General features: G+C 45.2%; 1 protein-coding gene across 1 annotated transcript in view; it reads left to right on the top strand.

Moving 5' to 3' along the window:
* Nucleotides 1–22,495, top strand: part of CAPSL (calcyphosine like) — a 23,518-nt gene extending 1,023 nt beyond the window's left edge. Inside the window, exons 2-5 of the mRNA XM_007111468.2 lie at nucleotides 15,047–15,183; nucleotides 18,252–18,429; nucleotides 18,714–18,923; nucleotides 22,166–22,495. Coding sequence (XP_007111530.2) covers nucleotides 15,047–15,183; nucleotides 18,252–18,429; nucleotides 18,714–18,923; nucleotides 22,166–22,267 — 627 coding nt within the window. The 3' untranslated portion in view covers nucleotides 22,268–22,495. The remainder of the gene's footprint in view (nucleotides 1–15,046; nucleotides 15,184–18,251; nucleotides 18,430–18,713; nucleotides 18,924–22,165) is intronic.
* The last annotated feature ends 408 nt before the right edge of the window (nucleotides 22,496–22,903 follow it).

The raw sequence follows: 22,903 nt of genomic DNA, 5'->3' as shown, positions 1-22,903 counted from the left end.
CGGCCATGGCTCACGGGCCAAGCCGCTCCGCGGCATGTGGGATCTTCCCGGACCGGGGCACGAACCCGCATCCCCTGCATCGGCAGGCGGACTCCCAACCACTGCGCCACCAGGGAAGCCCTGTAACTGTGCATTTTAAATAGTGAGGTTTAAATTGTGAACGTTCATTTGTATTTATATTCAAATAGTAATTATCTAATAACAATAGCAATTATTAATTCCAGTAAGTAGCAGTCTGCTAGTATTCTGTTAAGTGCTGAAGGACACACAAAGCATACAGCCTTTGTCTTTAAGGACCTTTTAATCTAGTAGGAGAGGCAGTCCTGAAAGCAAAGAGTTATGTCATAGTGCAATGTGGATGTATGTGAGCTCTGCACAGATTATACAAAGGAAGATTCAAGCTGTTTTACTCTGGAGAGAGAGGTTCTATGAGGCTTCACCATAGTGATTCTACAGGGAAGAGTAGGACTTCCCTAAACCAACAAGGGAGGGAGGGTGTTCCTGAAAATGAGGCTCCCTGTACAAAGGCACAGAGACACAGAAGAACATGGTGCGTTTGGGGAATGTGAGCGCGTCTAGATGCGGAATAGATTTTGAAGGGGTGGAGATTAGTAGAAACAAGGCTGGAGAGATAGGCAGGGCCAATGTATACATCAAATGCTAAGACGTTTGCTCTTTACCTGTATACAACCAGGAGCCACCAAGGGGTCTTAGAGTATGAGGTTTGGATTTCCATCTTATAAAGATCACTCTGCTAGTCACCTGGAGGATAGATTGGAAGGGCAAGACTGGAGGCAGGGAACCAGCTAAGGGGTAATTTCAGTAATGGAAATGGGAGAGGACCACGTCCTGGATTAAGGTGGTATCCATGGCAAAGGAGGCAGGGGAAGGAACAGATTCAGGAGGCGTCAAGATGGTAAAAATTTACAGGAATTGGCTGGTAATTCAAGGTAGAGGGTGAAAAGGAGTCTAGGATAATGTTCAGTTAATGACTTGGGAAAATGGTGCTGCCATTTCCTGAGGCAAGGAATAAGGAGGAAAAGATAATGAATTTGGTTCTGGAACATTAAACTTGAAGTGTCTGTAGGTCATTAAAGTGTACATTTTGTATGGAAATTTGAAATATGGCTCTGAAGCTCAGGAGACTGGATGAGTTGCAATGAACATTTGGGATGAGTTGTGATAAATGGTGAATAAGGCTGAGATTGCTACGGGATTTATGAGAGTGAGAAGAGGATAAATAACTGAATCCTAGGAAACAGTAACATTTAAAAAGGCAGGCAGAAGACAAGGGAGAGACCAAATAGGTCAGATCTGAGAGGAAGGGAGATAGGAATTTAGATTCATAGACATTGAGGGAAAAGAGTTTCAAGAAGGAGGAATGAATTATCATAAGAGTCAACTGCTGGGCAAAGTGAAATAGGGGTTAAGAGTGACTGTTGAAGTTGGCAATCAGGCTGGCAATGATGTCCTGAGAGTATGTTCTTTGGGGTGACAGAGTGGAGACCAGACTGCAGTGGACTGAAGTATGAATGGGACATGAGAAAGTAAAAAACTGAGACTCTTTCAAGTAGTTTGGCTTTGAAGGGTGATAGCTAGAAGGAGTCTAGGGTTGAGGGACCACTGCAGATTCATGAACTAAAGGGAGGAGCTGGTTATAGATATAGAGGCGGGAGGAGAAATATAGGGATGGGGGAGTGAGAGGTACAAACTATTAGGTGTAAGATAGGATACAAGGATGTATTGTACAACGCAGGGCATATAGTCAGTATTTTGTAAATGGAGTGTAATCTTTACAGTTGTGTAAAAATAAAATATTAAAGGTTTTAAAACAATAATTATAAAATAAAATCCACTGCAAGTACAAAAATAAATAAAGGGGGGAGTTGGTGGAGAGGAGGAAAGGGCATACCTGGTGGCTGAGGGTCCAGGAGAGGTTGGGATCTATGCTGTAGGTGGGGTGATTATCCTTCAATGGGAGGAAATTCAGCACTCCCTCAGGGGGAGGGAGGACAAAGTCGAGAGAGTCTCAGAGACAAATACCTTTATAGACTTGGAGGAGAGTGGTATGAGTGATTCATGTCTGGTGGCTCCATTTTTACTAAGAATTTCAAGATAAGGTGTGGAGGAGAGTAGCAAAGGTTTGAATTAGCCTCTGGAAAGATTGGAAGAAGAATCTAACCAATGTCATGTAAGAGTAGAGCTGCATGTTTCTGAAGGCACTTGTTCACCCTGGCATGTGGGTTTGTTCAGATGCACTTTACAGCCCGCCTTTAAGGAGAGGACATGTAGACAAATTGAGCCAAGTTAGGCATTCCTAAGGCAGTGTGGGAGATTGACAAGGGAGGGCTGAGAAAGAAGGCACTGGTTAGAAATGGTCAGAATGCTGTATTAAGGTGTTTACAATGGAGAGGGAAGAAAATGGGTCCAGAAAGGAAAATATGGTAGTAAATGGCTGCGGAGAAAATGTAGGGTCAGGAGTCTAGAGGTCTTGTAAGGTCACAAGCATCTATGGCTGGAAGAATGAAACTGAAAGGTGGAAAGAAAGTAGATGTTGAATTTTGAACTTCGAGAAGAGACTAGCATTGACTGGTGACAGAATGTAGGAGAGGATCTTGGAAAGCCATGTGAAAAGAGTGAGCTGATGAAGTGGGTAGAAATCAAGGACCTCCAGGAACCTCATGGCTGCATGTTGGGTGGGCTGTCTAGATAAGCTCTGAGGTTTCCCAGATTGATGGGGCTACTTGGGTTAGAGAGGGAGTCTGTGAGGCAGGACCCAGAGTTTCAGTGATTTAGGAAGTGACAGAGCCAAAGAGGGACAAAGGGAGGATGTCAAGCTGGGCTGTGCTTCAAAGATGGATGTGAGGATGGTCATGACGTAGAGGTGAGGGATGCATCCTTAGTACTTAGCATTTGGGGTGAGAAGTGTCTTCCTAAGAGAAGACTGCTGGATTAGAGGTCCTTATACAAATTCAGGTACCAGTCAGCCTCTCGGCAGGAAATGGACGGCCCAGTCAAAAAAGTTTAATGAAGGACCATTTACAAAGATGTGGATGGGGCTCAGGGACTTAGATAAGGGATGAGGAAATGCCCCAGGGCTGCCACAGTGAGGAGGGCGAATTGTCCTTGGACCTGGAGGGTCAGGAGGAGGAGCAGTTATCTGATCTCAACAAGAGCTGCCTTTGGTGGAAGATTGCAGCCACTGACAACTGTGGCTTGGCAGAGAGGAAACCACCCTTTCTCCTCTTGCCCTCTGATCTCCTGCTGGTGCCTCCCGTGGGCGGATTCCAGCTGGAAGCCTGAAAGCAAAGAAATCTGGTTCATGCAGTTCATAGAGGTCAACCTCCTGCAGCACAGATGTGGCTGGAGAACGGGTCGGGGAGGGGTTGGGCAAACAGAATATTGAGCTCAGCAGTGAAGATAATTCAGAGACCGAGGAGAATTAGGAGATTTATAGAGGAATAAGGGATTGAGGAAAGACTGTGTGTCTCTGCATGGCAGGAGCTCTTGGTCTTGAGGGCCACGCCTCACCTGGTAACTTGTGGTGGTGATGGGTGCACAGGTGCAAGGAGGGGGGTGTTTAGTTCCTGGTTTCAACTATTGCTTTCATCTCTTTAACTGATAAATTCAATAGACTTTACCCTACTGAATTTTCCTTGTAAAATTTTGTTTTTTATTCTGGTTTTTTATTCAGGCAGTATTGTATATTAAAAAAAAATCAAGGCTCATAGAAGCAGTTTTCTATATTTTAGAAACAAACAAGCTGGCATTTGGGAGAAGATAGTGTTACAGGATGATTACTGTGTTAGAGAAAGGACCATAGCTGCCTTCTCCTGACACCCTAATGTCCATGAACATTTTCACTGTTCATGATATTCTTTGGAGCAGATTTTCTTACACATCTCTAGCCATAATTCCATTGCCATCCAGGATCTTGTTTTCCCTCCAGTGTCCCTACATCTTTTCAAAACCTGAAGTCAAATAGAATCAAGGTTTTCCAAATACTTCAATGTAGAACATCATTTGAGTGAGCAGGGCTGTCCTTGGTTGAGAGGTGGATTAAAGATGCTCTTACTTTCTTTGGAAACTCTGCTTTTTGTGTATCACCTCTATCATTGACCTTGACCTCAAAAAGAGCTCTTCACACGGAGGAAAGCCATAGGCAAATGCTCTCCAGTAACTTACAATGTCAGTTGTTCTTACTAAGTGTGCTTTGGCTGCAATATTGCTAATAAGCTTGTCTCAGTTTTTATATATGAATGACTTGTGGTGACTACATGTTTCCTTGTTTAAAAAAATGAATATTTTTTGAAATGTTGTGGGTGATTTACAAAACCCCCTTGGAGAATTGGCAGGCGCAGAAAACGCCACTCAGAACTTTGGTTCTGCTCCTTACGTCTGAACTGGGACAACCCCTCAATCTCTTTGTACCTCGGTTTCCTTATTTTGTAAAATAGGAATAGTTCCGTCTAATGAATGTAAAAGCACTTTGTAAACTATCAGAATTATTATCAAAAGTTACCTTGCACCAGACACATTTTCTGTTCTAAACAAACTGATAGTGAATAATTCGTAAAACACAGGCTACAGCTTTAGCAGAGAGCCTGACAGAGCCCGTGCCCAATAAACGTCCCCTCTTGCAGTTGATGTTACCTTTGTGTGGTCACAGGGGGCTGCACGCTGTTTCTGTACAGGACCAGATACTAAATAGTTCAGGCTTTGTGGACCAGAAGGTCTCTGTTGCAACTATTCAGCTTGGCAGTTGCGGGGTGAAAACAGCCACGGGTAACACGTAAGCAAACATGTGTGGCTGTTTTCTACTAAAACTTTATTTCCAAAACTAAGCGAAGGGGCAAATTCAGCCTGTGGGCTGTGGTTTGATGTCCCCAGGTCTGGTTCATTTTAGATTATGTTTGCCTAAACTCAGGGTGTCCTTGATAACTGGCTGTGTTAAGGTGATCTTACTCGTTTTGGAAGAACAGAGGTTGAGGAGTGAGAAATCACCAACGTGCTAACGTCTGCTCCTAGGACTTGGTTTAGTCTTCTCCCGCAGGGTGGTCTGGCGGCTCCAAATGCCTCCAAAAGCCTCAGGCTCCAGATGATGTTGTGGAATAAGCTGATCTAGAAGTGCTTACACAGTTACTTTCTGGAAGGACTCTATTTTTTCCTGCCAGGCTGTTCCTCTTCTTTGTAAACAAAACCTGGAGGATGGCAAAGTCTCCAGCCTAAAATTAGGTTTCCCAGCTGTCTTAGATCATTTGGGCTGCTGTAACAAAATACTGCAGACTGGGTAGCTTACGACCCACAGATAGTTATTTCTCACAGTCTTGGAGGCTGGAAAGTCCAAGATCAGGCCCCCAGCATGGTCAGGTCAGGGCCCTCTTCCTGGTACAATGATGGCTTCTTGCTGTGTCCTCGCGTGGTGGAAAGGGTGAGGGGTCTCTCTGGAGCTTCTTTTGTAAGGCATTAATCCCATGTATGAGGTCTCCGCCCTCGTAACCTAAGCACCTCCGAAAGGCCCCGACTCCTAAAACTACCATCTTTGGGACTTAGGATTTCACCGTACAAATTTTGGGGGACGCAAACATTGAGACCATAGAACCAGCCTCCTTTGCGGGAGTGGCCAGTGAGATTTAAGTGAAAGGAGTTGGGTGGAGTCTTCTGGGAACCGTTTTACAAAAGGCTGACTTAGCTGGGAAGTGCATTCTTCTTGCCCTCACGCCATTCTCTTTTCTGCTGCCTGGAGTGTAGATGTAATGGCTAGAGCTGCTGTAGTTATTTTGTAACTTTAGGCAACTTTGAGGGGAAAAAAAAAAAACATGGTAAGGTAAAAAAAATAGTAGGTTCTTGAGATGTTTCTGACTACCTGAACTGTCTCCAGACTTCTTTTATATGAGAGGAAAGTATACCTCTACCATTTTTAGAGAAGATTATCCTGTTTCTGTTACGAGTAGCTGGACACAGTCCCTACACTGATGTTGGCATTCTGACATTGAATTTTTATCCATTAACACTTCTTGGTTTTCTGGAAGTATCAATTAAGACCATGCAGGTTGCAAACAATTAGCTGGGTTTCTAAGTGGCTATAAAATAAACATTAAATAGACGAATGATTCCAAAAGGAACGTTTTAAGTGACTGTAAAATAATTGTCAAGTAGGTGATTTTGATGACTAATGTTGCACAATGGCAAATGGTAGTCAGAGCTGAGGCTTTACTCCCATCGAAAAGTGGACGAAGAATCTGTACACTTGGGGTTTGTCTTTGTAGTGGGTTCGAAATCACTGAGGTCAAGACCTCGTGGCGCCTGAAAAATGGGATATTTGGAAGTTACGTGGTTGGTTCTAAGAGTGTAATCATAGAAACTAGGGAGTTTGGAAGAAAAGTTTACTTGTTTATTTATTTATTTATTTGCATTTTGTACACAAATCCAGCCAAAGCTTTGCTTACCTTTGTGCAGTTTAGATATTTTCTTACTCTGCTTCTTTAAGATCTGGCAGGCTGCCTGACTCAGAATAGATTGCAAGTAATTTCCTGGTAAAAACCCCAGAGACTCAAGGCAGAGCAGAGGGGAAGAGACAGCAAGGAGAGTGCTGTTAAGACAGCTTCCACCTCCAGGTATTCCCAGGGGAGGCTCATTATGACAAGGACCCCTTAACCCTGGCGCCTCTGTGTTTGTCTAACCTGGGCTTGTATCACATTGTGTTAGTTACATGGGTCCTTGAATATCATGCTAAGCAGTTTTTCCCACTCTCTTTCATAGCCCAAAATGCAGCAGAGGCTGCTAAATGTTGATGAAGTTCTCCTGAGAGAATTTTACTTTACCTTTTCTCCCAGTTCTCAGGGGAAGCTGAGGCTCTCCTCACACTGGATATTTAGTTATTTTACCCAGGTAAAGGTAGAGATCTAGGGTCAACCCAAACACTGCAGGAATAAGCTTTTGCCAGTTATACCAGTTAGGAATACTTTCGGCTGCAAGTAACAGAGGACCTGACCAACAACGTATTAAGCAAATAAGGGCTTATGTTTCTCACATGACAGGAGTGTGGAGTCAGGTAGTTGGTTATATCTGTTCAGTAGTTCAGTGATGTTAGGGCTGTAAGTTGATATCTCTGTGATTCCCTTGGCCCTTTCTTCACAATTGCAGAAAGCCTGTCACAGCTCCTGGCGTCGCCCTCTTGCTTAAGGCAGAAAGAGGCAAAGGAGACGGGAGAGCTCTCCCAGGGCCCTCAGCACTTTCAGTTCAGTCTCTTTGGCCAGAGAGACATGGCCACCCAACTGAAAGAGGAATATAGCAGAGAAAAAAGATTGGAATCAGCCAGTTGGCAATTTTGGAAAATCAACTGTAATTCAAATTCAACAAAGCCAGGCATGTGAACTCCTGGAAGGGACCTTGGTTGTCTCATTCATTCCTGTTGTGTGGCACACAATAGCTGTTCAATAAATATTAAATATATGTTGAATTCAAGACCAGAACTAGGGTGAGGCAAGGTAGGTCCCTGGGGCAAAATATTTAAGGAGACACTCACTCTCAGCCTTGAGCAAGTACAAGGTTGATGTCTGTACAATCCTGAGATTTGAGGGTCACCTTAAACATTGTGCCCCAGCCATGTACCTTACCTAGCCCTAATCTCAATCCTGGTTGGATGATTATAAAATGAAATTTCAAGAAGATGTGTGAATTAAACACTTTATAACAATAATATTTATGAAATATTATTCTCAAATTGTGCCATATCATAAACATTAAATAGGGAATTAATTCACATTCCAAAGGTTGGAAGAAAGAATAAAAGACTATGATTTATCAGACATGGGCTCTAGGGAAACCTGCATATAGGCAACAGCCGAAACATGAGTTTTAAACATCTTGAGAAAATGTATTTCTGTGCAGAGAAAGTTTGGTAAGATGCCAGACTTCAATGACATCTTATCTCCACAGTGTACTTACGTCATTAAAGGAGAGATTAAATACTGTCATATTTTAAATCTTATGCAGAGGTTGGCAGTCCAAACAAAAAGCAGATGTTTCATATATTCATACATTGCAGAAATAATTTTAAAAATAATTTGTGGGGAAAAAAAACCACCTCACACATCACTTTCTTAAAACAAGCAAACAATCAAGTAAACACTACAGCTCTAAAAGGAAAGGGCTAAGTGAAATTGTTCATCTCTACCAGAAGGAATTTACACTGAGCCTTACAAGCAAGGACCCCGAGGTGAGACAGAGGGGTCCTGTTTAGGACCCATGAGTGCCCTGCTTTGCTCTGCACTGCTGTCCCCTGCCCTCCTCTGCCATGAGATCCTTTCAGCTCTCCAAGGAATCTCTTCCTTGAAGCCTTGTCTCTTCTTCATCTCATTTCGTAGTCCTTCTCTGCATTCCCAAAGCAATTTCTCAGCCCCTTGCCGTAGCTGTTGAACACGGTGGCTTTGACAGAAGTGGAGATCAGTCTTGACTCTGCCACTGTCTCATGGTACATTTTCAGGCAAGGGACTTCTATTCAATAAGACCCTCCACGTGAGTTGGCATGCTGATGTGTGCAAAGCATCGAGCAAGGGCTTGGTCCCTGGCCTGGTTATAATGGTCATTACCTGTCCTCTCTTCATGCCTGCTTCTTACCCTGTGCTATGTTATAACCTTCCCTCTAGCCTTTCCCCTCAAGGTTTTGCCACTTCCACTCGAGGGTGACTTGGTGTCTCTTACAGCGGAGATTTTCAGGCTTCGGTGTGCGTTAGTTAAGACCATCTGGAAACGTGAAAATGCAGGTCCCCAGCACTCACACCTAGAGATGCTAATTTGCTGTGTTTGGGGTGGAGGGTGGGCATCTTTATTTTTCAATGGTGGTCTCAGCACCCCTGCTGGTCCCAGGTCTTTCTCTACAGCAGGGCTTCACCTGAGCATGACTGACATTTTGGGCTGGAGAATTCTTCATTGTCAAGGGCTCGTCTCACATGTTTAGCAGCATCTCTGGCCTCTACTCACTAGATGCCAGTAGCATCCCTCACCCCTGTTGTGACAACCAAAAATGTCTCCAACATTGTCAAATGTCCCCTAGCAGTCGAGATCATACCTATTTGGAACCACAGCTCTATAATATCCCCTGAAGAATTAGCACAGTCCCTCGCATAGCCAGAGGTGCTAAGGGTCTCTTGAGTTGAATACAGTTCAGCTGGGTTCAATGAGGGAACTATCACAATGTCAACAACGTGGACACACACCTGTCATTATACTTTTCCTGGGGTTTCCCGGTCTCTAGTGCAGAAACCACGTCTCTCTTCAAACCGTCTAAATCTTTCATTTCAGTCTCAGGCTACTCTGAGCACTGGCATCTAATATTTATTCCAGAGATGCACTTTCTAAGGGGAAACGTCCTGAGGAGCCACTTTGATTGTTGGTTTTTTGCCATCAGAGGCACTTTTTAGGGGGAAACGTCCTGAGGAGCCACTTTGATTGTTTGTTTTTTGCCATCAGAGGCACTTTTTAGGGGGAAACGTCCTGAGGAGCCACTTTGATTGTTTTTTTGTTTGTTTTTTGCCATCAGAGGCACTTTCTAAGGGGAAACGTCCTGAGGAGCCACTTTGATTGTTTTTTTGTTTGTTTTTTGCCATCAGAGGCACTTTCTAAGGGGAAATGTCCTGAGGAGCCACTTTGTTTGTTTTTTGCCATCTACCACTTAGTAATAACCAGTTTATTGAACGGATTGGAGTCCGTAGAGATGGTTTAATTTTCTCAATCACTGCCTTCAAACATGTTCTGTCGTAACTAAGATCCACCTCTGTGTTGCTGGTTGTTGGTTGTACACTCGACCCACCGTGAGAGGGGGAGAGGGGATGGGAGGGAAAGAGGGAGGGAGGGGGAGAGAGAGAGGAGGGAAGGAGAGAGGGAGGGAGGATGTAATTCAGCGTATTACCACTAGAGGTCACCAAAGACAACCCCAAAAAGTGCTGCCTGGGGCTTGAAGAGTTTCTCTCTTCCCCAAAGAGTCCGCTTAAATTTTTCTCTGAATTCAGCAAGAGAAGTTCCATGAACCTCGCCGAGAATCATGAACAGACAGACCTCCATGCATGTTCAGCTTTCCATAACCCATTCCACACGATTCTCGAAAACCAGGCAGACAGCTTTGGCAGCGGCAGGCAGCTGCGCGCCAGGACAGTGGGATGACGGAGCCTTAACACGGTCCAGCGCAAGGAGGCCTGGTGACCATTGCCGCAAAGTCTCCTTTGACTTTGCTGCTGGCGGCTCCTCTCAGCCTGTGCCCCCAAATCTCCAGGTCTCTGCCCCACGGTGGGTGGGTGTGGGGAGCGGTAAGCAAGAGCTCTGGGTGGACCTCTGGGACCTCTCTCCCTTCGCTGCCCGGGTAGTTACTCTCCATCTCGGATCTCTATCTTCTCTGTCCCCACCGCCAATACCTTCTTCGAGGCAGCATGACCTCTCACCTGGTTGTCACGAGCCATGGTTTCACCTCCTACTGGTCAGCCTGTCCCACCCTCCTGTTCATTTTCCACACTTTATCCAGAGGGGTCTTTTACAGTCCAAACTGTCGCCCTCTCACTTGAAACCTTTTGTGGTCTCGTGCTGCTTTCAGTACAGAATCCAGACTCAGGATCTTGGGGATCTGATGCCTGCTGACCTGCCCAGTTTCACGTTTCTCCAAATTTCCACTTTCCAAATTCCCTCCCAGCCTCCACGGCTCTATCTCACCCCCGCCCCTATTCTTCAGCCAGACTACAATACTTGCGTTTCTCTCGTTATACTCCTTTCTCTCTCACTTTGGCCTTAGCACTTGGGAAATAGTGCTCTCCCTTCTCCTATCCCCGCGACCCTCACCTTGATGACCTCCACCCTCCTTTAGAATTAAAGGTTAGACATAAGCTCCTCCCCCGACAAATCTTGAGGAAGCTGCTTAGCTGCCTCTCGTGAGCTGCCACGGCTCAGCTGTGGGATTGCTGTAAGCGCTGTCTTTCTCTCTCTTCCCCCCACTCCTAGCACAGCGCCCCGCACTTATTAGACGTCTGTTTAAGGAATGGACCGAACTGGCGCCTGACCCAGGAACTGCGCAGACGCGGTGCCAACACGAGGTGGCGCTGTGGCCACGTGCATCGGAGGGCAGCCTTTTTCCTGCCTTGCGCAGGCCCGCCTGGATGGGCTCTGATGTCACCACGCGGGCTCCTCCGTGCTCAGAGAGGGTCTTCTGGAATCAGGGACTCTTGTTCAGTGCTGTGATGCCGGTGACATATGTTTGGGAACAGGCTCTTGCCCTGGTGCCCTCATGCAAACTTCAGAAGCTCTGACTGTGGCCTTTCTTCACCAAAACCCTACCCCATCCTTCCTTCTTCCAAAGCCCCCCAGTTCTCAGCAGATTTTATGTTTCCTGCCTTGCTTAACTAGGGGACTTAAGTACTCAAGTTTACGATTCTAAGCTATTCATTCAAGGGCTTGCTTCTTGGAGTAATCTGCTCCAACTGGTGCCTTGAAAATATCACATGATAAATATTAGCTATTTGTTGATGAACTGGGTCATTAAATGATTAAAAAGGGTAGTTAACATGGGCATTTCAAGTACCATGATAGGCTGGGTGGCAGGAGAGAATGTAATTTTTTTCTGGATACATCAGATTAGACTCCAGGGGTAACTGCTGCATGGTGACTGGGTAGGGTCAGCTGCAGAGATGGGTCAGGTGGGGTGTTTTCCAGGACTCCACCCTGCTCTCCTCTGCTTGGGTGCCATCACATTGTGCTTTGAGATGCTTTTGTAGTATTTCACAAAGGTGGTGGAGTACAAAGAGCCCTGCTTGGTCTGAAGCCCTGAGTTTCATTGCTGGCCAGGATTTTGGGGCAAGTTCCTTGACCAACACAAGCCCTAGTTTTCAAGTCACCAGAGGCAGGGGTGGCACTCGATGACCTTTCAGGGTCCTACAGTCCTAATGGTGTGTGAATTTCTGTGAGCCACACTGACCGTGGGACCTGGGCAAGTCCCCTGATTTTTGTGCTTGTCAGTTTCTTTACCTGTGAAATATGAATCATAGGAGTAATTAGCTCATAGGGTTTTTAAAAATTGAGATGAAATTCACATATGATAAAATCAGCCATTAAAAAGTGTTCTGTTCAATCATTCTGTTGTGCAACCACCAGCTATATCGTGTCATCACTCCGAAAGGAAAGCCTGTCCCCATTAAACAGTCACTCCCCATTGCCCCCTCCTCCTAGGCCTTGGCAACAACCCATCTGTGTTCTGTCTCTGAATTTGCCTCTTCTGGATAGTTCATATACAGTAAGTCCCCTTCATACGAACCTTCAAGTTGCGAACTTTCAAAGATGTGAACGTGCGTGTCAGCCCCTGTATGCCGGCCGTTGTATGTACTACTGTCCTTTTCAAGGTACTGTACTGTAAGATTAAAAAAGTTTTCTTTATTTTTAGTGTTTGTTTTTTATGTATGGATTATTTGTGTGAAGAGTATTGTAAACCTATTACAGGGCAGTACTATATAGCCAATAGTACTAACTAGTATACAGTGCAGTACTAACTATAGTACTGTTAGTTGGGTTCCTAGGCTAACTTTGTTGGACTTATGAGCAAATTGGACTTACGAAGCGCTCTTGGAACAGAACTTGTTCGGACGTAGGGGACTTAGTGGAATCATACAATACGTGACATTTTACGTCTGGCTTCTTTCACTGAGCATCACGTTTTTGAGGTTCATCCACTATCAGTACTTCCTTCCTTTTCGTGGCTGAGTAATATTTCTCTGTAGGGACACACTGCATTCTGTTCATCCATTTGTCCACGGGTGGACATTTGTGTTGTTCCCACCCTTTGGCTCTTGTGAATAGTGCTGCTGTGAACAGGGGTGTATGTGACTTTGTTAGAGTCCCTGTTTTCAATTCAGCTCAGAGGGTTTTTGTGAGGATTGGATGTGTGCTTAGCACACAGTGGGAGCAGACAAATGTTAGCGATTGAAGTTGTTAACATTATCCTGAAGGCTTTCAAAGAGGGCTCCACAGGGCTTCTTTCCCGGGCCCTGTCTCTCGGATCCGGGAGCCAGGCCTCACTTTCTTCTACTCTCTCCACTCCCTTTCTGCCGCTGTGGCTGGTGTGGGAAATCAGGGCAGGCAGAGGAGGGTGGGAAAGGCAGGGGAGGGGCAGCGGAAACGAGGATGCGGAGGAGAGTGGCTGAGATAACCAGTGAGCAAGCGGCGCTGAGAGAGGGGGAGGGGCAGGAAAGACACAAGGTCCCCGGTGGATTTAGAGGATGAGGAGGGCACGTGAGGGCTGCGTCCCTGCTTGCTGCGCTTACAGTGGGAGGGGAGGGCCGGGGCTGGTTGCCGAAGAGGGTCAGGACCAGGGATGCCTCAGGCCAGGACCACGAGGGAGGGAGTGGAAGATGGCCGGACGGCGAACCGGTGGCCTCGAGTGTGAATCCTGAGCACAGGATTCTGGGTGCAGCTGAGGGATTCTGTGGGGCGGAGTCAGGGCTGGAAGCTGGGGACAAGCTCTGGGAATTGTCACCTTGGGATCAGGTGACAAAGCAGTAACAGGCAAACTCAGGTTTTAAGAAAGTTAATGTTGCCGGAAAGGCAACCCGTCTCTGGAATTCTGGGAACCTCTGCTTTCAGGGCTGGAGGAAGCACCGAAGGGTTCAGGTAACTTCAAGCGGAGCAATTTCTTCCCGATGTGGAGCAAAGCGCTGGGGCCTAGACAGGCAAAGGCCTCCTCTCGCCTGGCGTCCGAGACCACTGAGAAGAGCCGCTTCCCTTTTCATCCCTGTGAAGGGCAAGGAGGAGGGAACCGCCGGGTGGCTGGGCTTCCCCGAATCATCTGCTCTGGCCTCGGGCTTTCAGTCTGAGATTCCCTCTCTCTGAAGTTAAATAATGAGAACGTTGTGGGGAGACCTTATGGGTTGTATTGGAGGGAGCAGCCTTCGAGGGCGTGAGGGTTGCCATCGCTGATGGATGAAGTGCCAGCACGTGGGGGGCTGGGGGGAGAGGGGAGCCTCGGAGTCAGTGGCAGAAGCCTTCTAACACCAGTTCTTTCTGCACCCTGAATGCTGGTTTTTTGCACATCCATCAAGCTCTCTTGCTCCTTTCATTCACAGCTCACCCTAAAAAAGAAATTTCTAGAATCCCCCATTTACTGGGTCAGTGGGCTCATACGAAGATTAGTGTTTCTGGAGCAGGGCTGGAATTTAAAGGTCATTTAATCCAATCCTTTCATTTAACAGAGGAGGAGGAATCGGAGGCCCTGAGATTTGTTCCGACCTCACCAGGAGTGCGTTGCCATCAGGCCTAGATCCCGGCTCTCCAGGCTCCCAGCGTGTGGTTTTCCACCGTTGTGTGTGTTCTCAGAGCCCCAGCCCGGCTGCAGGGTCAGTACAGATCGTTCCGTTGCTCAGAGACCTCGCAGGGGCTGCTTTCTGAATATTTAAAACACAAAAGCCAAACTGTAGAAAAACGATATATCTATTCTTCAGGAGAGAGAGTCTACTACCTTTTTTCTGTCCTGAGAACCTAGTTAGGTGTTAATGGACACTAACCAGTTAATACAAGAAAACATACTAATTACTGATAGGAATCATCAAGGCCCAATACTGAGAATCTCAGTGAAGACAGAAGCAACAAAATTTAATCTTTAGACCAAAAAGGAGAATATTAAATCTGGAGTCAGAGGGAATATGGAAAATTCTAAATAAAAGAATAAAGCATATAACATTGGCTCAAAAAGAGTTCGGTGAAATGAGACTTATTTTTTATGTCGGGAGGAGTGCTTCTGAAAGATGAAAGCATATCGGGGATGGCTGTATATTTAAAACGATTGTCCAGGCTAGAGATCAGGGGCTCTCAGGACTAGATAAGCAAGTAATAAATATGACAGACATAGTTGGTGTAGCTGAAAGTTGGAAATTCTGGGATGTTTGAGAAGGTTCTCGTGAAGTGGATGAGAGAGCGTGCTGTGAATTTCCTTCTCAGCGAGGCTGTGGTCACCCTGCCCTGTCAGAGGCAGGCGAGGAGGCCTGAGCCCCGTTGACTCGAATGGATTCCCTCTCAGATGGCGGGGACGGCACGCCACGACCGAGAGATGGCGATCCAGGCCAAGCAGAAGCTCACCACGGCCACTGACCCCATCGAAAGGCTCCGCCTGCAGTGCCTAGCCAGGGGCTCCGCGGACATCAAAGGACTTGGCAGGTAGGACCTGGGCTGTGAGTGGTGGGAAGGTGGGGGAGGAAAGCAGGGTGCAGCCAGATGAGGCGAATCCTGGCTGTGTGACCTCGGGCACTCGCTCACTTCCTCCTCGGTTCTCAGCTCCTTGTTCGTAAAATGCAGAGTTTGGAAGCACTGATCTCTGAGGTCCCCTGTGACAATTTTTGGTTCTTAAGTGCAGCTACTGGGACAACTCGAGGTGAAGGTAGAAGCGTGTCTAGGTATTAGAGACACCTAGCAGGGCAATGAGAGAAACACTCCCTAAAGCTGTGACAATAGGGGCCGAATTATCCCAGGAGATTGGAAATAATTCTCTATGTTATACACGAGGACCTTGTTGTTTATCCATTCTAAACGTAATAGTTTGCATCTACTCACCCCAAACTCCCAGCAGGCTTCAGGAGAGGCTGAGAAAGGCCTTCTGTATGCCCAGAAAAGGAAATGGATATGCTATAAAAGTGTTCACTGAGCTTAGGGTCAGAGGTTTGGTGTGAATAATCATGGAAAGTTCTCTAATCTTAAAGAAATTAGGGGCCGAATTAGAAGAGGGAGGAAGGAATACTGATTTAGAGGCAGTTGCAGGTTTTGGAGCTCCTCTTGGTGTCTCCATCCCTTCCAGGGGCTTCGGGATTGCCTGTCAGATAATCAACAGCTCACTGCCCGTGGGATTCCCCCAGCTCCGTAGGAGCTCAGCTTCTGTTCCTGGCCCTCTGAGAGTGGGAGTAGACCTCAGGACTGAGAAACCCGAGTGGAAAGAGATTGTAAGCCTCCCGAGGGCAGGTCCTGGGCATTATCTCTTTCCAACAGACTAAATCCAGTGCCTGCCATGCGCCAGGCATTGTGACATCTTGGGGGATTCATGGGTGAGCAAGGCTTCCCCTGGGCTCATGGAGGACTTAGACTCAGGACACCGAGAGCCACAGAAATGGGAACCCTCCTGGTGTGAGAGTTATATGTTAGGGAAATGCAGGATGCCACGCCAGGGGCCTCCAACCTCCCATCTGGAGGCTGTGGCAGGCTTCACTTCCAGCAGGGTACTGAGCACTGGAATGTCGCTTTCCACAGTCCCCCAAATCTCAGACCAAGCTGAGCTCTGTCAGAAGCCCAGGCTGTAGCCAGGCTGTCACAGGCCAGCTGGAAGACCAGTCCCCTTCCCTTTAATATTGTATCACTCCACCCTCTACCTCTTTCATCCTGGGGCCACATCCTTGTCCTCGGTGCAAACCCTTCATGACCACCACCCATGGTCCACTCCCTGGCCCATTCAATTGAATCCCTCCTGCCATCCCTCCCAGCGGGAACCAGTTTATCGTGAACAGACCCCGTCTCATCCTTGGCCGTTTGCTTGAATGTGCCCTCTGCCTCCTCGCCTTTACCGGCCTTGCCCTTCCCTATATTTCTCCTCAACTCAAGGGTTGGCTGCCCCTTCCCCCATTTTTTTCTTATTATTAGACTGGGATTTTGTTTCTTTGGCGACCACAGAAGTCAAGTGCCATTTTCATCATGTCAAATCACGGATGCCTGCATACTATCAACATGGTTTATAACTACTGATGTTGACCTTGGTCACCTGGCTGAGACAGTGCCTGTCTGGCTTCTCCAATGTAGAGTTACTCTCCCTGCTGCCTTTCCATGTTGAACTCTTCAAAGGGAAGTCTCTATGCAGCGTCCTACTTAGGGTGTGGGGAGTAGGCTTTCCTCCTTCAGGACAGAGAATGAGCATAATTTATTTGAAATTCTTCTGCAGGAGAAACTTCTCTCCTCTCACATTTATTTATTCAATCATTTACTTGAACCAATATTAACTCATGGATATTTATTTTATACTTTGGGTTATAATTGAATACTACTTATTGTTCAGATTGTTCCAGTTTGGGCCTTGGAAGCTCTTCAGTTGGCTTCTGTGTCCCTTTGATGTATCCTCATCAGTGTAGGGTTTTTTTCCCCCTTACTTTCTGGTATAAGATACTCCAGTCTCATCTTGCATATTTCCTGCCCCAATTCTAGAATCAGAGATTTCTCCAAGAAAGTCAGATACTTTTACTGGAGAATTGTATTAGAAACCAAGATCTAGGCTCTAGATGTGCTGGTTCTTACTGGGCTGTTACTTCTAGGTCCTCTTAGCTAGAACAAGGAAATATATATGTTTATACTAACCCATGTGTGTATGTATATGTATCTATGTATGTAATCATGTATACATTATATATTAATCATCTGTGTTTATAACATGAGTTCATACTGGTGTCTCCAACTCAATCCTCTGCCACATGGATCAGATCCTTCTAGCTTACTGCCCTAGCTTATCTATAAATCTCCATTCCAACAGTGAGAAGCCTGGCTCCACCATCCACCAGCCATTCATTTAATTCAGTGCTAGGGTACCCATATAGCAATAGGATAATTGTTAACTCATATCACCACAGGAAATATCGTATCAACTAGAGTACAGAGCTTATGTGCAGTTCTTTTTGTCTTTAGTCTTACAAACTCTACTCGTTTCCAGAGTTACTTGAGTCGGCATCTTCATCTCCCCATCCCCCTTCAGTGAGATTGCCTCAAACTTTGATACAACAGTTAGATTCTCTTGTCACGGTCTGCATTCCTTCCTGGGATCCCCTGACCTCCTAACTAATTTTGAAGTACACATTAAAGTGCACTCTTTGTACTGTGAGGTTCTATGGGCTTTAGCAAATGCATGTCCTGTATCTCCCATTATAGTATCATACAGAGTAGTTTCACTGCCCTCAAAATCCCCTGCGCTTCACCTAATCTTTCTCTCCTTCCCTTTGTCTTTTTACCACGTTTATAGTTTTGCCTTTTTCAAAATGTCATATAATTAGAATCATACGGTATATTTTTAAAGGTTCGTTTTCTTTTCCGAGAGACTGGGAAGAGGCTCACCAAATTTGGGAGGAGGGTACAGAGAAGAATCTAAGACTTGTATTTTACTTCAGAAAAACCTTGAGAGTGGTTTTCTTTTGAAATCTTTATTCTTACACCTTGTTCTTTGTGCTTTTTCTTCTTTTTTTGTATCTGTCTATTATCTTCAGAGTGTTTCGAATTATGGATGACGATAACAACAGAACCCTTGATTTCAAAGAATTTGTGAAAGGGTTAAATGATTATGCTGTGGTCATGGAAAAGAAAGAGGCAGAAGAGCTTTTCTGGAGGTTTGATAAAGATGGAAATGGAACAATAGACTTTAATGAATTTCTTCTCACATTAAGAGTAAGTGGTCCCATGAATCACCGTATCTACTGGGTTTGGCTTTCGAGTGGTTTGGGTTGGCTATTGTGAGGCTTGGTTTTCAGAAGTTGTTAGCACACCATGGAGGAGACTGGCAGGAGACCGAGGCTCAGGGATCTTTTGGAGCAGTCATAATGCACTTCATTTAACAGCACACAAACAATGGCACATCACTGAGAGGAATAGGATATTTCATCACAGATGATACAGGAAAAGCTCATCTGCTTGTGTATGTCTGTGTATGTGTTTTTTTTCTACGTATCTAGCCTCCAATGTCCAGAGCCAGAAAAGAGGTAATTATGCAAGCTTTTAGAAAGTTAGACGAGACTGGAGATGGCGTGATAACAATTGAAGACCTTCGTGAGGTGTACAGTGCAAAACACCGCCCGAAGTGCCAAAACGGAGAATGGATGGAGGAGCAAGTGTTCCGGAAATTTCTGGATAACTTTGACTCACCTTATGACGAAGATGGAGTGGTGAGTGAAAGAGCTAATCTAGTGAAATTTCTTCTATCCTATCTGTAACTGTAAGTGGGAAACAGGCCCAAAACCTTAAAAATACTTATACTATATTTTTTATAAATAGAAGTAAAATGTTTCCTTGGTGACTATCTAGAAAGCTGAGAACAAAAGTAGTAAAAATGTGTGTGTGTGTGTGCACATATATTGGTAGGGGAGCCACGTACGGCTAAATACCCGTCATCTGAAGACTGTGGTATTTTGGTTAAATGTTCTATTTCATGGTTGCCGTATGTGCCATACACAGCTAGCCTAATTCCAGTGAATTTGATGATTATAACATATATTTAACTTCAAAATGAGACCGTAATTCCATTTTGGAGAACATGATTCACAGAGCATTTCAGGATGTTGCATGCCTTTTTCATACACCCTTATAAGCACCATTTGTCATCACACTTTGCTACATGGAAATGCCGTTTCAGGGAAGCGTTCAGTAAAGGGAATGCCAGATAATAGAATTCACTTTGATTTAATCTTTGGAGGGATTTGAGATGAACTCGCATTTCTAAACTCCAGTGAACTTAAGGACAAAAGCAGCCGCACATCTCCAATAACTGGTGTCTTCAAGTTACAAATGTGTCACTTGGTAGGATAAGGAATTGTATCTCCATAACTGTGTCTAGGCTCAGATGGAAATGTCCTCTGTCTTTTATCAACAGCCAGAAATGGGATTTTTAACCCAAGATCGGTTCTGCCCGGAGGCGTCCTGAAGGTTATGGTTATGGGGAAGGGACTTCCCTGCCTGGCTGAGGCAGCAGAACCCTGGGGAGGGTTACTCCTGACCCCCTGGCCACACAGGAAGGATTAGTGGGCAGTGAGCGGAAAGCAGAGATGGTAGAAAGAAACAAGCCTTCTCATCCTGAAGGGAATTTCCCCCAATTTTTTTTTCCGTGAAACTTCGCGGTGAGTCCTGTGAGTGAGGGGAGAAGAGGCTAGGAAGGAGACCTTTCTGTCCTTTCTGCTGACATTTTCCTGCCAGGGACAGAGAAGTACCCTCCATTTTAGCCTGAAGTGATGGCAGAGGTGGATAAAAAAGGAGCCTAGATTCTGTCGGGCAGCCAAATGCGTGGGGACAGAAACTGTATGTTTTCTTCCCATATGGCTGGCCTTTGATCTCTGAGATGGCAGTGGAAAAATAGTCAACTGCCATTTCCCCAAATTAGCCCAACCCTACATGGGATCCCAGGGTGTATTTACCTCTTTTCTGCAGGTGGTTCCTCCTCGTTGCTGGGGAAACCTCAGCTGCCCTTTTCTCTAACCCAAGTCAAGGTAGCCAGTTGTTGTGATTCAGCTGATTTAAAGCTCCCACCCCATTTCTTTTGGCATTTATCTTCGCAAGCCGCATTAGGTTCTCAAATACTCGTAAGGGTTACTGGGGTTTTTAGCAGTTACAGCATTTGATGTCACCTGAATTTCACAGACCCTGCATAAATCCCCAGCTCTGTGTACTCTCACCGTCTGGGGAATGGATTCATAATGCAGGCTGCTGGCTGCCCTGAAGAACTGCAGAATCTGATGTTTTTTTGGCTGGGCGTGGGGGCAACGGATGAAGCTCAAGGATTTACAGTTTTAATAAGTATCCCAGATGACTCTTATTCACATTTGTATTTGAGATCCTTGCCTCTAAAAGATTCAGAAGTGCTTGATGTAATGACTACATATATTAGGCACAGGAACCTCATTTAGCATAATTATGAATCTAAGGAATATTTATTGAGTGTTTACTGTCTCCCAGCCATTGTGCCAAGGACTTCACAGGGATATTCCATTTAATAGACATAATGAAAATGTTTCTGAAAAGTGATATGCGATTCACACTTTTCCACGTTGAATCGTTTCTAATGCACAAGGAACTGTCAGTATAAAGGAACGCCAGATAGAGCTTAAGGTTGGATAACCAGGGAATGCAAAGGAGGACAGGAATAAAGAAATGCAAGAAAAGAGACATTAATGGTATTCTAATTTTTACCAAAGCTATGTACATATATGATTTAGTTCTACTTCCGGACACTGATAAGCGCAGCTCAGTTAGTAGCTCCATTCAACGCCTTTCTTCCTACTACTTTTTACTATTTTGGGGGGACAGGCAGGGGAAGAGGTCAGTACAGGGAGAGAACTGTGGATCCTGAGACTTTTTTCTCTGTTCGCTTATAATTTCAGGAAAAAAAGTAAGTGGGTCATTCAGCTCATGTGATTCTTGGAAGAGATAGCTATGTTCCCAAAGACTCGGTGGGAGAGGAGTTTGCTGTTATGGACTAGAAAGGGGTTTTGAATTGCTTACGGATTTCACTTTTTGTGATGTTTTCAATCTCTCATGACACTGAAATTTGAGGGCTAGCTAGAGAAACAATAAATTTCCAAAACAGCCATCATTATTGTGTCTGCATTCTCCCATATAAGCAAGTCTATACTTGGGGCTAAATTCACTGGTTATAGAGATCAAACCAGAGGATAATTATTTCCCTCAATCAACCAATTGTGTCAGCCAATATGGTTGAATTAGAGTGTACGTTTCACCTCCACCTATTAAAGAATAAATTGGTAACAGTTTTTTCTTTTTTCCCAAAGGAAAGGAAAGTAAAATCCTAGCACAGGTAAAAATATTAGTTGAAACAGGCATGGGAGAAGAGAGAACCCAAGGGGGCATAGAGCAGGGGGTATCTTTTTAACTTCCTCTGTGCCTAGAATGAGTAATATGTATCTTAAAAAAGCATGAAGCCAAGGAGTGTTTAACAAGAAATCTGTTTCCTTACCCATAAGACCGAGCTCCATTTTTTGAAAGGTAAAACATTTCTCGTCTTGACACAAGGACATGAGGTGATGTTTCTGACGTGTCACAGAAAGACAGTATTCGCTGTGGTTAAAAAAAAACTTGTTTCTTATTCTGAGTTTCAGTCTTGCTTACCTAAACAGATGGGCTTCTGCTCTTAAAGGAAGACGAGACCTGTATCTCACTTTCCATTTAGGTTGGTTTGGAAATTTTCAAGACTTTCTTCTCCTCTCCCCCCTCGGCCACCCCCTCACTCACTCCATCCTCAACCTCACTTTTTCTCTTGTTCTAGATTTGTTCCTCAGCTGTGTCCCTAAAAAGCCTCCTTGACTGAAATTTCCCTCCCATTTACAGGTCCTGGAGATGGGCCTCCACTGAAATGGTGAGAAGCAAAGTTTTGTTTTCGTTTCTTACTTTTCCACTGCAGGTGACCCCCAAGGAGTTTATGAACTACTATGCCTGCGTGAGCGCTTCTTTTGACACCGAGGTGTATTTCATCGTCATGATGAGAACTGCCTGGGAGCTCTAAATGTGTGACCTGGGGACCAGGGATTTGAGTGCTGCCATGTGGCTCCAAATGATTAAACATCAGCTCAAAACCAGGATCACAGCTGAGTTCATGTTCGCCCCAGGGTTTCTTCCACGCTCACATACACTGCATTTTCTAGGGCAGAAATGATGACACTAAGTATTTAACTGTGACTTCTCTGAGGCTGCTTCTCTAGCTCTAAAATAGGAATTAGTGAAAATAAGGTCCGAAAATCTCCTAGAGCCAGGCTGATATATTCAGGTGTCTACTAAACATTAGATTTCTTCCTTGGCCGTTAATAAAAGTTTCAGTATTATCCCACCCATGCACGCAGAGTGTTTCTCTATATCCTATGAGATGGTCCATTTCTAGGTGGAAGAATTCACCTATTTTTATGAATGACTGTGAATCTTCACGTGCCTCAGTCCCAGTTTGGGTACCAGAAGGAGACCGCACGTTAGCCTCTATTTCTATAACTGAATGTTGAGTTTCTCTAGAGGCCTGTGGTTTCGGGAAGCCTCTGTTTGGCGAATAGATTTCAAATGACTTTTTTGGGTCCTTTTAAAGGCTGGTGTGAGACTGGAGACCATTCCCTTGAGCAGTAGAGCCAAGACTGGTCTCTGTGGTTAAATTCTG

The sequence above is a fragment of the Physeter macrocephalus genome, chromosome 8 (assembly GCF_002837175.3).
Source record: "Physeter macrocephalus isolate SW-GA chromosome 8, ASM283717v5, whole genome shotgun sequence".
In the NCBI taxonomy this organism is placed as follows: Eukaryota; Metazoa; Chordata; class Mammalia; order Artiodactyla; family Physeteridae; genus Physeter; species Physeter macrocephalus.
Note: the sequence above shows the minus strand (reverse complement) of the source record. Positions and strands in the feature narration are given on the sequence as shown.